General features: G+C 31.2%; 1 protein-coding gene across 1 annotated transcript; it reads left to right on the top strand.

Moving 5' to 3' along the window:
• Positions 1 to 9,879: 9,879 nt before the first annotated feature.
• LOC122607969 (ribosome-recycling factor, chloroplastic) lies at positions 9,880 to 15,670 on the top strand. The gene is made up of 11 exons (XM_043781052.1): positions 9,880 to 10,020; positions 10,111 to 10,207; positions 12,293 to 12,362; positions 12,474 to 12,569; positions 13,193 to 13,290; positions 13,797 to 13,908; positions 14,172 to 14,213; positions 14,295 to 14,351; positions 14,434 to 14,484; positions 15,268 to 15,324; positions 15,400 to 15,670. The coding sequence occupies exons 1-11, from the start codon at positions 9,909 to 9,911 to the stop codon at positions 15,415 to 15,417; spliced, it is 810 nt and encodes a 269-aa protein (XP_043636987.1). The 5' UTR covers positions 9,880 to 9,908; the 3' UTR covers positions 15,418 to 15,670.
• The last annotated feature ends 2,936 nt before the right edge of the window (positions 15,671 to 18,606 follow it).

Below are 18,606 nucleotides of genomic sequence, written 5' to 3'. Positions count from 1 at the left end.
AAGAAAGAGTTAGAAAATAGTTAGATGAGAATTTACCAGATTGCCCTTAATAAACAACCCTAAAAGAGATGGTTATTAGATATTACTAAAATTACCCTTAATGAATTAATTTGCATTTTAAACCCTTATCTTTTAAAATATCATTATCACCATTGTATTAACTTACACGGTTAGACCATTCGACACCAATTGTTGATGTCATCGATTACCACCCGTCACCGACACCACTAAACCACCGTCGCCGTCACCGCCGTCACATTGCACGAGTACAATGCTAGTATAATTACACATTTAAATAAGCAACTCAAATTGTCACGTGAAATTGGCTTTATTTAGTAGATTCTTAAATTCTTAATGACATATTTTCGCATGGCTCGTGAGCCATGATACGGACGTTCATTAGTTCATTGATTCTTCCCGAAGTTTAAAACCTTCACGGCCAAACTGATCAGTATAACAAGTTTTATGTTCTGAAACTTTTTAGGAAGGACAACGTGACCAAATCACAAATCAGTTTGCTAGCATTGTGCCATTGTAGTTGTGAATTGTGATTATCGTAGTACCACTTCTTTTTAGGGACTTGAAATTAAATTATGTGATGTATATGTCACTTAGATAATGTTAAATCATGATTGATGATCAGGTTAAATAGATTTACATTTCTCACCAAGCAAGGCAACAATGGTTCCATCGTTTATCTATTCGAAATGGTTGCCTTTTGATGATGGTTCATTTATATGTAAGGACCGAACTTTTGTGTAGATTGTTATTCCTTTAATATATTCGTTAATCTTTAGTTGGTTTCAAATTTATTTACATCTATCTTTTATCTAAACAATAAAGCAAAATATATATATATATATATATATATATATTATATGATGTTAATATTATGTTGTTGTATTTTTACCAATTTTCTCACGTGTTAAATAGTCCTCTTGAATTTAAAGTTTATAAGGATATATGATGTTAACATCATATAAGTTATCCCTAAACCAAAATCATAAACTAACTAATATTATATTCCTGAGTTGCCAAAAACAAACATCATAATTAAATGTATGTTTATGAATATTGCTAATGTAAGCTATTGAGACACAGAGCTGACAGCTAAGACGATATACCAACGTAACCTTTTGAACTACGTCAATAACTATAATTGTTTTTAACTATATTTATCTATAGCTCATGATATATTATTAAAAATTATAATAAAGTCAGCTCAACTGCTATATGCACTTTTGTTTTTTCTCATATATACTGAGTTCGACTTTATGGAGTGAAAAGTCTGTGAGTTTATTTATCTAAATCACCTATAATAACTCATAGTTTATAACTTTATACCTCGTTATCTAGAGTACAATAGAACCTCTATAATATAATATTCGATAACTTTAATAACCTCGATAAAACTAATAATTTTTCTGGTCTCAACTTGAGACCAGTACAAAATTGACCCCAATCAATAAAATAACAAGATAATAGTTTTTTGAAATCTTAGTGTAAATATATTAGTCCCGGCGAAACTATAAATTAATAATTTCTAAAATATTCTAAAATTTTAAAATTGTCTAGTAAAATGAATTTAAAGTCACTTGTTTTTCGTGGAACACGACATTGGGAGTTACTTAATTTTGTTAGTTATTTGTTTTCTTTTTTAACTTTAAATTTATAATGAGTTTTTTTTTTTAAATCTTCCCTTTGCACCTAAGTGTTGAGGCATTATCTTCTCGTAGTGCAACGAAAACCTGTGAATTGTTGTTGTCACTTGTTATGCTTTTTTCAAGTGACCGGTTCAAAGCTACGGAATCACCCTCAAGCTCGTCTTACATGAATCCCTTTATATTAATAATTTATTAATTTATTGATATAATAATATTTTGATAAAATACTTTGATCCCGATATATTATTAATTTATAGAAGTTTTACTGTATTTACATGATTTTACCATTAATAGCTCAAATCTATTATACTTCTAAATTACCTCATATATTTTTATGTAAAGGCTTAACTTTGTTTCTTTTCTTTTTTTAATTAAAACATAAGCCTTTAATAAGTGAGTTATGTAGTCTCACATTGACAAATAATCAAATACATAACAGTATAGTCGTTGGGAATGTGCTATAGGCCTATAGGCTACAGGCTAATCCAACGCTATCAACACCAAGGCTTTAGGCAAGGCCCATGACTCCACGAATCCATGACCCCCACTTTAAAGTCTAAGCATTACCCTTCTATGTTTATATTGTTGTTTATGAGCATAGTGCTCGCGCGTTGCAACGGCTAGAAAGTAATGACAATATAAAAGGGAGGTGGTGGTGAAGAGCGAGGGAGAAAGTCGATGAGAGTGTGTAATTATAGAGAGAATGGGGAAAAGGAGGGTATATAAAGGTATTATGTTTAAGTAGAGGTATTTTGGGAAGAAAAAAAATGATGAATTTAAGAAATTCAATACTCTTTATAATATAGATAGCAAAAAAAAAAAAAAAAAATTACGCAGGGATCACATCCATACTACTCTGTATTAATTATAGACTTAACCGCCCAGTTTTTTTTAGTTATTAAATATTGATTGTATTAAGTTGCTAAATGTATAAATAATATCTGCATGTATTAAATAAAAAATAGGTAATTGATGATTATTTTTGTTTATTAAGTCTAAAAAGTAACATAAAATTTGACTTAATTATTAAGTTCTTAACTATTAAGTTTATTAAGTAAAAAGAAAACGGGATATTATAGTCTCATAGAGCACGGTAGTTATTTAGGGCATGCTTTGTTGTATAAAATATTTTATAGTTTTTCATTTCGAAATTTCTAAAAATTAAAAGGAATATTCTAGAAAACAAATACAAATTTTAAAAACATATTAAAAACTAGAAAATAGAAAACAATTCGTAGTTTTCAAAATTAAGAAAATATAAAATGAAAAACGAAAAACAATAATAAAAAAATGTTTTCAAAATTATTAAATAGTTAATACTTATTTTGGTTGTCACGTTAAGATTGAACTTCCAAACGATTGCACATTGCAGTGTAAATATTGATAGACAGATATATTTAGTTAAATTGATAGATACACATATTTCGTATCATTAACCTTAAAAATATTACTTCCCTGTCTAATATACTTGTTCACTAAATATTACGAGTATTATTTTCTTTTATTTTTATTATTTTTTTTCTTTTATATTTTATTTTATATTTTATATTTTTTTTTACAAGTATTATTTTTGTTTGTTTATCATTTATCTTCTGTATTTCGAGGACTTTTATCATGACACGCTATAAAACATAATCCATGTGGATAGATATTTATTAATTATATAGTTATTTTCTCATTTTAAGACTAACAAAACCAAATGACCACACATAAATGAAATACCAAATGCCCAAAATAACGACCTAGTTATCTTCTAGTCATAACAAGATCAAAATACTTAGCACAACTTAATTTTAAGCAAAACCTTGAACAATGACCACAAGAGCACTTAGGGTCACACTAGCAATGCTCGTAAGAATCCACTTGGAATGATGAGTTGCGGCGGAGTTTTCATCAGATGGGCTAGGCGCCAAGGTCTTCGACTCTACATTGGACGGGCTGGGACTGGGGCTGGTGGTTGGACGTGGAGGCGGGGTGGCAACTTGATGTGATGATTTGAGGACTCTGACATCGACTTTTTGACCGGCTTGACAACGTCCGGAAAAATTACTTGTAAAGAAGAAGTGACCATGCGACTTGATGGTGAACGAGTCGTTACCAGAGTTGAATGTTCTCAACGGAGCCGAGGTGTTGCACGACCGGTAATCAGAGTGGGTCACTTCAATTACATTATTGTTGGTTGCATTGTAGACAAACACTGTTCAATCACGCATAAAATAAAAATCGATGATTTATGTTTGAGAAAAAACAACCATTAGGAGAAAATAATCGATCAAAAAAAGATACTTACAAATAACATCTTTAACATGAAAAGTTTTTGAAGATGCCCAAATCCTGTAATCAAAATTAGAATTAGTAGTCCAGCCAGCGGAATCCCCAACCTTAAACACTTCTCCAGTAACCACCTTCACCTTTGGGCCTAACTCGATTACTAGTAGCATACACAACATTATTTGTTTCATCGTCAATTGTCGAGTGATGCGGGAACCCATTATCACTTTCCCAGTGAATATTATGTTTGTGAGTTGTGACTTGAGAGAGACAACTTTGATGAGAAGAAATTAAAATGGTCGGATTGATTGGAGCAATCCCAAGCCCACAATTTATGTGCTTAAGTTGTCACGTTATTTACATTTTGTGATATATATTTTTGTACCCATCTGTTTTTGAATTCAAAGTTAATTATCATCTTTTCTTTGTCTGTTATACTACATTCTTAGCTGGTTATGTATACTCTCATAATGTCATTGCATTTTCATGTGAAATTTTAGGCACTAAAGTTGTAACGGATCGTTTTTGGTATGTTATTTTAGATTTTAATTAAAGATTTAAATTGAAATTTAATTTAATAGTTTATTTCCCTATCTCATTTCACATATATCGTTTTTTTAAGGTATTTCTCATATATCTAAACCCATTTACTCGTTGCAACTATAGCAGTAAGGACATGATTTTTAAATTCGTTTATACGATATTTGAAAATCAAATTGTATAATCATGAACTTTTTAGTTAACAAGTTGTAGGTACTCAAATGAAATGATAAATGTGTTTCTAAAAGTTAATTTTGTTTAACATCAAAATATAACATCAACTGTTACACCTTCATGTTATAGTTACATGTTCAAGTTTTGCATCACATCACATGAGATAAATGTGAGAAAAAGTGAAAACATTAAGTACTATATATTATATTATATTAATGCCGTGACCATACAATATGATAAGAATATAAAATTTTTATTGATAAAACTTGACGACTTTAGTTTTTATATAAAGTTCAATAGTTCAAATAATAACGTAATACGTTATAATAGTGTTTTTGAAAGAAAAAAAAAGGTTCAATCAAAAAGTTATTTTATGTGTATTTTAAATTATAAAAAGTTTATTTCTGTTTCTAAAACTTCAAATACAAGTTTTTAATTTTTTATATACTAAATAAGTTAAATACATTAACAAAAAATTTAATTAATAAAATGATATTAATTAAGATATAAACTGTTTGGTGTATTCACATTATCAAAATTTAAGTAGTTCACTATAAAAGAGTGTAGATATAATTTGTATTTTACCCATAGGTTTTGGCCTTTTGGGTTGGATTTTTTGGAGTGAAAATTTATGGGGTATTTCCCCAGATTTTTTTGAATGTGTTATTCGAAAGCCCAGACCCAAAGCAGACGTTTTAAAAAGAATGTTTTTTTTTTATTTATTTAAAATTGTAAAATGGTGGGATGTTCCACTTTGTATAACCTTCAAAAACATGTGAATCGAAAAAAGCTAAGAAACTCGAGTATTATAATTTCGAATAATAAACATGTTTTCACATGACATAACCTATGACAATAATATGCATATAATAATCCAAATATTCTCATGACACAACAATTAGTATTATTTGGTTATAAAAAATGTGTTTAAAAAGAATGATGTGGGGATAAAATCTCGAAAGTAATAATAAGTTTGTCTATAACTTCCTATTCGGTTTTTCCCATAGTTAATATGAGAACAAAACGACATAAGTTTTACATTTTGGATGTAGAAACATGTGCTAGTAAAAAGGCTCGGGTGTGTTGATTTGAAGGTTTGGTTCCACAAGAGGAAGAACTAAAACAATAAAAAAAATTCGTATTTGGTTTTTAATCTGCTAAACTCATACCCATAATAAACATGATAACATACATATATGTTTGACAAAAGTAACTGTATCTTTTAATTCGAGCTGTAAGCTTAAACTTTTAATTAGAGCTGTAATCTGTACCTTTTATTTTCTAAAAGTGCTTTGTATAATAGTTGTAGCTGCAACTTCAAGAGGTATTTGTGTAGTTTGAAAGATTAAAAGCTCCTGAAACATATGTAGCACCGAAACGGGTACGACAAAGGGGTATGGGAACGATACGGGAACGGGGAATGACAAAACTAAAAAATCTAAGATACGGGTACGACAATAAAAGAATACATAAATATAGATTATGTAGATTTTCGTAAAGAAAGACTTGAAAGATTATATATAATTGTATATGTATAATTGTATATAATATATGCTTGATCAGTGATCACTCATCGAAAACGAATATTTACTGTTTAATAATTGGTTTTGGAATATAAAAAATTTAATGTTGATCAAATTGTATATAATATAGCTTGTTTATGTTTGGGGATATGTACAAATGCTAAGATGTTAGTCGGTTTTTGAGTAGAAAAAGTTTATTAAAATCCTGGTATTAATTAGACAGTATGAAAACTTCAAAGAAACGTTTTGGTCTTTATAGAAAATTCAAAGAAACGTTTCATACGTGTTTCGTACGCGGAAACGTTTCTATGGAGTTTTTGAAATGGGTACGGCTACATGTTTGGAGTTTCGGTACATCATTTCATAAGTAGCGTTTCATTTTTGAGCTTTTTTTTTCAAACAAAAGCTAAAGCTAGTTGCATCCAAACAAAGTTTTTAATATTTTAGGAGCTTTTAGTTTAAAACAAAAAGTTAAAACTCTTAAAAAACTCTCGAAAAGCTTGTGCCAAACATAGCCATAATGTTCTTTTACCCTTCAAAATCATACATAAGGTTCTCAAACCTTGATGTCGAAGGACACGGAAAAATGTGCCACAAGGACGATTGTTTTTTACTTGAGTAAACATTCACATAAAAGCATCCATAAACACTATCAATTATCAAATACTACTTATCTGGATACCAAATTATAGCTATGGAGATCCGAATTTCTACTCCTTGAATTCAGTGACAAAATTTTTCCCCACTAAACTAAGGTTGTGTTTGATTTCATCTGAATGGAATGGTTCAGCACTGAGTGCTGAATCGGTCAGCATTCAGTCCGTTTGATTTGACTTCTGAACGTCGAACGAGAAAAAAAATACACTGAATGGTTCCTCCTCATAACTCTATCTTAACCATTCAGGACACTAACTTTTACCCTACTACCCTTTTTTTTATCATCAAATCTCTGTCTCCTTTCATCTTCTTCATATCCCTTCCCCCTATTACGGCCACTCTATCTTCATTTAATCTTCGTATTCCACACAAATACAAACATGATGATCAACTAATTCCAAACATGGATTTCATTTGGTAGTTATAAAGGTTTGATTAAGGTTTTTGGTTTTATAAATCTTGTTAGCGATGGTGCTGAGTAAAGAACACAAGAAAAGCCAAATATTGAAATGACATTAATTATTATTATTATTGTTCAATGATTTTTCTTGAAGGTTGTTAAAATGTTAGCGATTAAGTGAGCGTGAGCGGTAAGCCAGATCCGTGATGCATATTTTCATTCATTCACTCATTATTCGATCTTCTTTTCTTTTTATTTCTTTCTTTCTAATGTTGCTACAAACATATATATAATTGAGATATATATTATTGTATATATATTGATTCAGGTTATTATTGTAAATATTAATTCAAGTTATATCATACTACTCAACAATATGTAAATGTAAACATATTATTGCTTTCAAATATAGGATTATTATTCTTTATTTTATATTATTGTAAGGATTTATACCAAAGGTTAAAATAGTCATTTTTATTCATACAGAATACTCATTCAGACTTGATTTCAAACATATTATTTTCATTCAGAATTACATTCATTCAGGATCTATGAACCATTCAGGCTTGAGAATCATTCAGCACTAAATGATGACAAACATTTTCAATACCTTATAAGTTATAGGGAAAAATCCATAAAAAGTAACCTATTTACACAAATTTTCTATTAAAGGTAACCTATTTTGTTTTTGTTTATTTAGAGAACCTTATTTCTAAAATTTTCCTAATAAAGGATATCTCGTTAGTTTTTGACAGACGACGTCTGTTAAGTGTCATGTCACCGATGCCACGTCATCAGATCTGCAAATGCTTGTTTCGTGACTTCTCCAAATGAGTGATTCTAGAAAAGAAGATGAACAACAACGGCCGAAAAAGTCTATTTGCAACAACGGCCGAAAAAGTCTATTTGCAGATCACAACCCGCCAAAAAATGCAAAAACACGTCGGAAAATCTTTAAAGTCCGATTTCTCCCAAGTTTCTTCGAACTAGAACTCGATAATGGTACCAAAATACTCTAAATTGAATCGCGAACAACCCCTCAGCAAAAATATTCAGATTCGAAGCTCGTTGGAAAGTCGTCAGAAAATAAAAAATCGCTACAACTCCCTCGTTTTTTCCGAATTAAGACTCGAAACCACCACCAAAATACTCACAAATCAATTCCGCACAAACCCTGACTAACAGAAATCAATTATGACACTCGTCAAACAATGTGTCAGGTCACAAGAAAATTCAACCGACATTAAATCTCAGTCAATCGGAAAAATAAACACATCATCTTGCTCATAATCTTTCCACGAAAAAAACTTCAAGAAATTCAGTTCAATATGATGCACAAACACTACGGAATCGAAGAGAAAAGTTGTTCAAAATGATGAAGACACTTTTTCTTTTTCTTTTTTTAATTTTAAAAGTCAACAATAAACAAAAAGCAATCTATCAAAATTGATCACTTATTGAACAAACTGAACATTACTCTACTCTTAATTTGGCACTTAACGGGCGTCGTATGTCTGAAACTAACGAGATATTCTTTTTTAGGAAATTTTTGAAAATAGGGTCCTTTAAATAGGCGAATACAAAATAGGTTACTTTTAATAGGAAACTTGTGTAAATAGATTACCTTTTTATAAATTTTTCCCTAACTTAAACATATAAAAGTATACTACATATGATTTAGATCTATTTAACTTTTTTATAAGAATACTACAAATAAAAATCAATGCGATATACGGATGATGTTTTTACTATCCAAATTACTTTTATAAAACAAGTTTTTAAAATTATTTTTTTTATATATTATACGCAACTTAACCTTATCTTATTGCATTTTCGAACTGTTTACTAAGCACCTTCAAGATTGCACTAAACATAATGCAAACATAGGACCTTTTGATGTTAATAACCAAACCATCAAATGATATATCCTCTTATAGAAATTAGCCTAATAATCATCCTAATTATTAAATCATGACACTTGGCAAGATCAAAAAATGAAATTAGGATAAGAAATAAATGGATTACACTTGTCATATTTTAAGATTATTAGAAGGATTATCAGGCTAATTTTTAAAAGGATATATCAATTGCTGGTATAAAATTAATTGTTAAAGAAAATGATTAATCATTCTAAACATTAGCATACAAATCTTCCTAAAAAACATTATAAATGTGACAAGTGGATTTCACTAAATATATTTCCTAATCTCTCCCCTTAAAGTTTCACTTATCACTATCCAATAAAATTAAAAAGATTATTACAACGGACTGAAATCAAACCGACACGACTTCGGACCCCTTTATTCCAGTTTCGAAAGATCCGGAAGAGAACCCGCCAGGCTAACGAATTAAAAAATTAATCATTCCCCAATCTTTAACAAAGGCTTGCAAGTGATAATAAAAGTGGATATCCTGTCAAACTCAAATATCCAAAACCCGACTCCCAAAATCATAAGTCCAACAAGAAACATACAGCAAAGCCCAAATGCCACAATAGTCCACATCTTTATTGGGCTTACAAAAAAGAGAAAAGAAAGAAAAGTAGAAAACAAAATATGAAAATGGTGAAATTAAGAAATTACCACAGTAATTTTTGACTGGCTGTTTGGTATACCTCATTATCCATTATAAATCGTTTCTTTCTGAAGTCTTTCAAGCTTCAAAATTTTTCCGATAAAAATGGCGATGTCATCATTATCACCTTCAACATCATCTATTTACCAAAAACCAAGAATTGTCACCAATAAGCTTGTTACTTTTAACCCCACAAAATTACCCACTTCATTTCAAGGTCCAATTTCTTTCCATTTTTACTTTTGACCCTTTTTGTTTCTTTGTATATATATTAATAATGTATAAAATGTATTTGTTTTGGTTTTAGGAAATTTGTTGTCATGGAGCTCTTCTGTGTGTCATATGAAACTGAAAGCAAAAAATGGTGTTGATGCTTTTGTTGTTAAAGGGGTGTCACAAAAGAGGCAAGTTTATTTGCAATTTAGGAACTTTTTTCTTTAAGATTTTGGTAAAATTGTACCTAAATGTTTATCCTTCAATTTTTAGGGTGTTATTATTATTGTCTACATTATATTTATGTTTATGGTTGTAAAAGTTGCTAGCTGTCCGAGTATCTTGTAAAGCGATTACTCGGGTTGGAATAGCATGTATAAACTTGCAAGTTATATGTATGACATGCTTATAGGATCCTAGGAATGTGCTTAGAAACATTAACACAATTGGTCAAGTATTTCGAACCGGATTTTTATTAAGTTGACAGAGTGTTTTGACCAAACTGATTTCTTTTTGCCCATTCGGCCTGACCTTGAAGTTAGTTTTCTATGATTAGTCAACCTAGTAATTCAATTTTTACAGCATTGTTTACGTTTATGCGTGTTTGCATATATTAAACATAGTCTCAACTCTCAAGTCTCAAGGTCTATTTAGCTAAAGGTTCGGCAATAATGATATCCCCCAACATACCAAAACTGGAGGTCACCCCACCTATAGTAGGAGATGTAAGGATTTTTTAGCTTCTTCTTCTTTTTATGTGTGTGTGTGTGTTTAGAATATTTTATGATGTGTTTCTTGCTATCTTAGTTTTCTCGTTTGTTTGGTGGTCATGTGTTTAGGGGGTGTTGGGATATGTTAGTAATTAGGATTCGTTGATTTGTAAGAATATGTGGTTCGAGATGTGATATTTGGATGTGAAACGGTTATGGTTACGAATTTTTGATTGTCTAGGTTCACAATAGTTAGATATGGTTTAGAAGATTGGGAGATTTGAAAAGTGTCCTGGTTTCAATCACAAAATATCCTTGGTGGTTGTGTGAACTTGAGCTACCTCTAATGTGATGGGCGTGGGTTGGTTAAGTGTTGGTCGGTTGGAGTTACCGGAAAATCTACCTTTTGAAAATAAGGATAATGTGTGCTGAGTAGCTATCCTAAACCTGAAAATTGAGAGGAATCGTAAGTTATCTAACTATCATCAGCTTGGTTCTTCTGGTCACGGTCATTACTTTGAAAATGCAGTTCCAAATGCTCCTTACAATTGTAAACTATAGATTGTTTAGGACTTTAGGCCTAGCCCTCTTAGTAAGAACTAAGAACTGGGAAAGCAGACGAGAGTAGCAATAACTAAACTTATTATTGGAATAAATGCAAATTTACCGAACTATTTCTACCTATAATTAACTGGTTATCTGCTTGTGATTGTGATGCAAGTGGCAAAGATCACTTTGAAAACGCACGTCTAAACACCCCCTTGATATATAGTTGATATGTGACTCTATGTGCTTTCATGGTATGATTAATCATAACCTTGAATGGGATGAGCCTTCACATTATCTGCTATCGGTGTGAATAATGAACTCTGCCTACCATTTTTGTTGGAATTTTTTTTGGGTCATTTTGTTGCATTCTGTTTTAATTACAAATCATGTTTTTTATCCTAGGGTGTGTACTCTAGGATGCACGGGGACGCCTGTTTGGTCGGGGTACCCGTCCCGGGGACGTTTGGGGGACGGGGATGGCTAGGATTCGCCCTGGGGACGTTTCGGATTTGGGGGACGGCGCGGGAAGGGTGCTGGGGACGTTTCGGGGGAATTTCGGGACGTTTCCTAGCCCATTTAGGATTTAAAGTTTGTATTCTAACCGGCCCATGTAAAACCTAAACCCCATTAGATGAACCGGAATTTGGGGACGTTTCCTAGCCCATTTAGGACGTTTCCTAGAGTTTGCTGATCTCTCATTTGATGAACCGGAATATGAAAAGGATTTGTCGATTTGATTGTTGATAATTAATTATTTTTGGAACATGTAGTATGCTTTGAATTTACACTTTACATCAATATCTATCTATTTTTGAGTTTTTTTTAATATATTTTTTATTTATATATTTATTATATTGCCGTATCCTTGCCGTCCCCGTATCTTGATTTTTTAATTTTTGCCGTTTCCCGTACCCGTATCGTCCCCGTACCCCTTCGCCGTACCCGTCTCGGTGCAACCTAGTGTGTACTCGTGGATTTAGATATAAATTATGTGAATTTGGTGATGTGTATTTTCAGAACTGCTACCATCAAGTGTGCCACCATGGAAGAAATTGAGGCTGAGAAATCTCTGATTGAAAAGAATGCGGTATGTTGATTACCGAAATCTATGCATTCTTTTCAACTTTATAACGTTTAAAGATTTTGTTGAACATTTGAGTTTTTGTTATCAGATATTTATTGTTTTCGTTTACTTCAGAAAGAAAGGATGGACAAGGCTATTGACAGTGTGCTAGCAAATTTCAACTCTATAAGGACGGGACGCTCAAACCCAGCTATGCTTGATAAAGTTGAGGTTAGAGCTGGACCACCTTGTGATTTCAGTTTTAGATGTTATTACTAGTACTCGTATTTATTTGACAGGTTAGTTTGTCGGATATCAGCACAGCCAGAAAGTCCATAGCTTTGTATCTTATCTTTTGTTGGGTAAAAAGTAATAAGTTGTAACAGTTGTGTAGATCTAGAATTTTCTTTATAAGCATTGCGAGACTTGAACCTAATAGAGGGAGTGTTGTCGAACCATTTGCTTATATATCAATCAATTTCGGCTGTTTGGTACTCAAATGGGTCAAAGGGTTGAACCAAGCAAAAGGGTTGGAAGTCATCCAAAGTGTATTTTTATTGCATACAAAAAGCTACATGATTAATAATTAGTTATTAAAAAAGAATAAAAATGGGCAAGAAAGCGTTCCTGGGTCATTCCTGCCTGGTTTGTTTTGTATTGAGAAATGACCCGTTACCCAACCTATCCATCCCGCCACGTCCATTATTAATTGACAAGTTCCAATAAATTTTCAAGCTCATGTGCAATAAGAGTCTTGATTTTACTCGATAATTATGGAATCCATTTGTGGTTCACCTCTGTTGTTATTATACTATATGTGTATTCCTTTAAATGAAAATAGTTTCCCTCTTTAGGTGGAATACTACGGTTCACCTGTCAATTTGAAGACTATAGCGCAAATCAGCACTCCTGATTCGAGCTCTCTCTTAGTGCAGCCTTATGACAAATCCAGGTAGAGTATCTCTTCCAATCGAGCCTTTGTAGCACCCGTGGGTCAATTCGGGAGTGTTTTGTATCTAACAGTTATACTAAAAATTAGCGAAATAAAAGGAACGTACCAAGTGGGTCTAGTGGGTCGAAAGTCCCTCAGTATATTTTAAATGCTTAAAACATGATCAGTTTGTTACATATTCTTAATTAAGTAATACAATATGTGTGGTTATATATAAGACTCTGATCGTCTATAAAAGGGTACTTTTATGGTCACAGAGTGTTTATGGTCATGTGAAAATTATCCATTACCCTACCTGCTAGACCTTCCTATTTTACCCCCTCTGGTGCCTTGCATAGCCGGGTGATAGAATTTACAATCTTTGAGCTTTGGAATTAGACAGATGGTTTGAAGATTATGTCTTATTAAAGTCTTGTTTTTATTTTCAATCTGATAAGCATCAAAGATACATATTTTTTTTAATATCATGGGGTCAATCTTATGTTACAATGCATGTTATTTTTCAGCTTAAAGGCTATTGAGAAGGCCATAGTCAACTCAGATCTTGGTATGACTCCAAGTAACGATGGTGAAGTGATAAGATTATCCATTCCGCAGCTCACATCAGACAGGAGAAAGGTGCTTTCTTTATGATACCTGTTAGAGGTGACAAGATGGGCAGGTTAGGTAACGGGTCAAAACAGGTTTGGGAAGAAAACAGTCATATATTAGCATACACTGGTTCAAACTTCAAACCTACTTGGGTTGGATTGACCCACAAACACTTTCTTATCCATGTTTATATTTTATATTATTTAATAATTGACATTTAACAGTGACCAGTTGTACTCCTGACAATATGCGTCCTAATTTTTGTAGTTCAATTTTGTTTTCAATTTCAGGAATTGTCAAAGGTTGTTTCGAAGCAGGCTGAGGAAGGGAAAGTAGGTGTTAATAAGTAGTTCTCATTTCTTTGTTTTGTTTGAGACTTCGAGCTCATTTTAATTGTATCATCCGTTTTGTAGGTAGCAATCAGAAACATAAGAAGAGATGCCATTAAATCGTATGATAAACTTGAGAAGGTTAGCACTTCAAACGTCTATTTCCCACGTGTGATATTAGTTGTATATCCACCTTTCAACCATTGTTATTATAATTGTACAGGAGAAAAAGCTCTCGGAAGACAATGTAAAGGACTTGTCGGCTGATTTGCAGGTATTAAATTTAGTATAACAATTTTCGGTCGCCATACGTTCATATAATTCTTAATCATTTCATAATCACAATGATTAGCAACTACCACCGTTAAAATTTTCATGTTATTTTGAGTCTTGTAGAGAAACCGAAATACAATCTCATAATCATGATTCTGTGAGTAAATCCCGTGAGTGGCGGATCTAGGAACTTAAAGTAGGGTGTATGCCTATAATTACAAAGTTTAAATATGCATGTGCATACCCAAGCACTGGCGGACCCATGTGATCTCCTGCATTTATAAGCTGATACAGTTTTGAAGAAATTTGTAATGTTTTACAACGTAAAAGAAGGAGAAAACAGTCAAGTGTTCTTTTGGCTTCAGTAGTGTACTAGTCTTCACTGTCATTGGATATATGTATGTATGATACTCATGACATGATCTTACCACATTGCATTTAGATTGTTGAATCAGAATTTATAAACACACACACTTCACACAGTGGATTTCACTCAATGCTTCTGATTGCATTTCTAAACTGAAAATACATAGCAATATATAGGCAAAAACAACTTGAAAGTTAGCTAGAAATAGGAAACACTAACCCACTAAGTGACCCACTAACCACTAACAAACAAAATCTGAAAATCAGGACTTGAACCACAAGACTTCCAACGTACAGAGGACTAATTCTGCATAGACTTAGTCAACTTAAAATAACCTTCAACTTGCTGACTGATGACTTGGACTTGATGTTGTATTTTCAACATAGATATCTGATTCTCGCTTCATGTTTCTTGCAGAAAGTGACGGATGAGTACATAAAGAAAATCGACACCATCTTCAAACAGAAGGAGAAGGTATGTTTTGCTTGCTTTAGTTGGACTGTGCACAAGCTTATGTGCAAATTCCTGACAGTTTACATTATCTTTCAGGAATTGCTTACGGTATGAAGACAATATGCATCAGGTTATATGTCATTATACTACCTCAATTATAAATCTCAAATGACAAGTCTTTAACCTTTTTGAAGTGAAGTTTATCGACCCATATTTCTTGTAATCTGTACATTTTTTGTAAACTCATAGAACTCATAGAACTCGCAAATGCTTTCTCGTTTCTGTGAGAACTTTGTTTGGATTCTTGGCTTAATTTTGGGGGATTTGTAAGTGATCAAAATCTGATACAAAGATGTGTTTTACCTTTTGTAGCTTGTTCAGAATTTTAGAATTGACATGCCAGACTTCCTAATTTTGCGAGAAAATGTAGTTTGATCTATATTTCGCTAGTAAAGAGAACATGCCGATCTTGCATTGTCGCCAGTTTTAGAATATCATATGCATTTGACGTGGGAATGAGATTCCAAAAGCAACTTTGATTTCTTTAGTTTGATTTTACCTGCAATTCTGCAAACTAGAGTTCATACTAAGAAACGTTCCTTTGTTATCATTGATGAGTTGGTGGAGTGGTTTGGAGTTCATAGGTCTCAGGTTCGAATCTCCATTCTACCAACTTTGAGATATAGGTAGTCCTTCTATGAGGGCTTGACTTGGGTATACCCAGGTTCAAGTCTGAGGGATTAATCGTCGTGTTTTCGAGCGGATTAGTAGGGGTTTTTTCCCCATTGGGTATTTAAAATAGACATTTCTACTTCGAGAGAGCTCTCTAGCGCGGACCCGGTTAAAAAAACGTATGCTAGATCTCTCGCTGTCGAATCGCGACACAAAGTTTCAAGTGAAATTCATTTAAAAAAAAAAAAAAAAGAGAAACGTTCCTTTGTTAATTAAATTAAAACATAATTCAATAAATAATAAATGAATGAATAAATAAATAATTAATTAATTAATGTCAAAAGATAACTAAAATCACATAATGCAGGAAAACGAAAGGAGTTAAGTAGTTAACTAAAGATAACGATCAGCTTTACCAACCGTTGGTGGTCAGGCGGAACTATGAATTCATTATATATAGGTTTTATATAGAATATGAATGATTATATTACGTTTTATATATTCGTTGTATCATTATTATTATTTTTTAAAGTTAGTTTCTATTCAGACATGATAAAGACAATTTTAACCAACAAATCACTGGATATCCAACCATGAAAAATATTTTGAGATGAGAAACCCAAGACTCGAACCTGAGACCTTGGGAAAAACTCACCACCAGGACCCACTAGTTTTAATACACGTATGATGTACGGATTGATCATATTTTACTCAAATTATCTAGCAGTTATTATATGTCTGAAAAATAATGACTGTTATAATATCAACATATTCGTATATGATTAATGGTTTTCAATATGTATATAGAAATTAAATAAAAGATTATAAATATAAATAAATATCTATAATATAACTAAAAGAACAGGTTGAGGTACACTTGACACCCATAACCCCCTCTCCGCCTAATACTCTCTCTTTATTAATCCTCTATTTTTTTAATATTTATTTAATAAAAAATCTTATAAAAAATCATCTCTTTTAATACTTTACACTTTTTGTTTCTCTTTTTATTTAACAAAAGTTGAAAAAAAAAGTAAATTGGAATCAATATTTATATGTAGTGAATTTTCATATGTTTCTTCTTTACCTTTCGTATTGATTAAGTTGTGATATTGTTCATACACTTTTTGTTTCTTTTTTTTGTTTAACTAAAGTTGAAAAAAAAGGTAAACTAGAATTAATATTTATATGGAGTTAATTTTCATATGTTTCTTCTTTAGCTTTCATATTCATTAAGTTGTGATATTGATTATACACTTTTTATTTCACAATTATTATAAGATTTATATATTTTTAGACTACTCGTCCAATGGACGGGTCTGAACACTAGTAGACTAAATACAAATGACACATGTCGCTGCCATGTGTCAATTAAATGATACTACAATTCTGTTTTAATTTATTCAATAAAAATATTAAGATAATAGTTTATGATTTTATGGTTTAAACTAGTTATTGAGTTCGCGCTTTGCTGTGGAGTACGTTTTTTATATAATAAAGTTTTGACAAATTTATGTCAAATATTCGAACCCAAACTTTAAAAATGAAAACTAAGCATTTAGTAATAACATTAAAAATATTATAAAGGAATAATAAGTCGTATAAAACACAAACAATAACTATATTAATGCTTTAAATGTTTCATGGATGTAAGGCGTAAGCATGATGAAAATTCTTATATTTTAAAAATGTTATATATATGTATAAAAATGGAATAAAATAATCAAAAACCAAATCTATAAAAGTAAAATTATAACTGTGTGCAAAGTGTATGATGAAAACCTGAGAACCCAAAAGTTTTGTGTCAATAAAAATAAAAACAAAATCTTGATGTGGGATACAAGTTAAAAGATGAAAACTTTCATTAAAAAACAACTAAACATGTAGCAATACAATGAAAATAATGTAAAAGAATATTAAGATATATAAAAACACAAACAATAACTATATTAATGTTTTAAATGTAATATGAACGTAAGACGTAACAATAATAAAAGTTATTGTTTAATGAAAACGTTAGATGTATAAAAACACAAATGAAAATAATCAAAGACCAAATGTTTAAAAGTAAAACAGTAACTGTGTGAAAGTTGTATGATGAAAACATGGAAACCTAAAAGTTTAGCGTTACGAAAATGAAAGAGAAAACTTTGATGTGGGGTAAAAGTTAAAAAATAGAAATTTTAGGGGGTTAAAACGAAATTTGGTTAAAATTTAGGGGGTTAAAACGAAATTTAGTTAAAATTAGTATGTGCTTTAAAAGCCTGTAAATTTCACGCATAAAGTACTTATACATTTACATATGTTTTTAGTATATATATAATACCCATTTCATGTACTATAACGCTGCCTTTTAAAAAAAAAAATGTACTATAACGCTGCATTTGAAATATCCTTTATTTTATTGTATATATTTGGTTTTACTCGACTAAATTTAGTTAGCATTCGTTCGAATTTTAAAGTAAAAATTCATGGATTTTATAATACTTTAAACTGTGAAACATAATAAAAAGTTTAATATTATTTTAAAGATATATTTAAAAACATATATTTCAAAATAGTTACAAAAGATAGAAATAAATTACAGTATATATTTCCAATGTTCAATTATTATATTTTTTTACTTTGATT

The sequence above is a fragment of the Erigeron canadensis genome, chromosome 7 (assembly GCF_010389155.1).
Source record: "Erigeron canadensis isolate Cc75 chromosome 7, C_canadensis_v1, whole genome shotgun sequence".
Taxonomy (NCBI): Eukaryota; Viridiplantae; Streptophyta; class Magnoliopsida; order Asterales; family Asteraceae; genus Erigeron; species Erigeron canadensis.
This window is presented reverse-complemented; position numbering and strand designations above follow the sequence as displayed.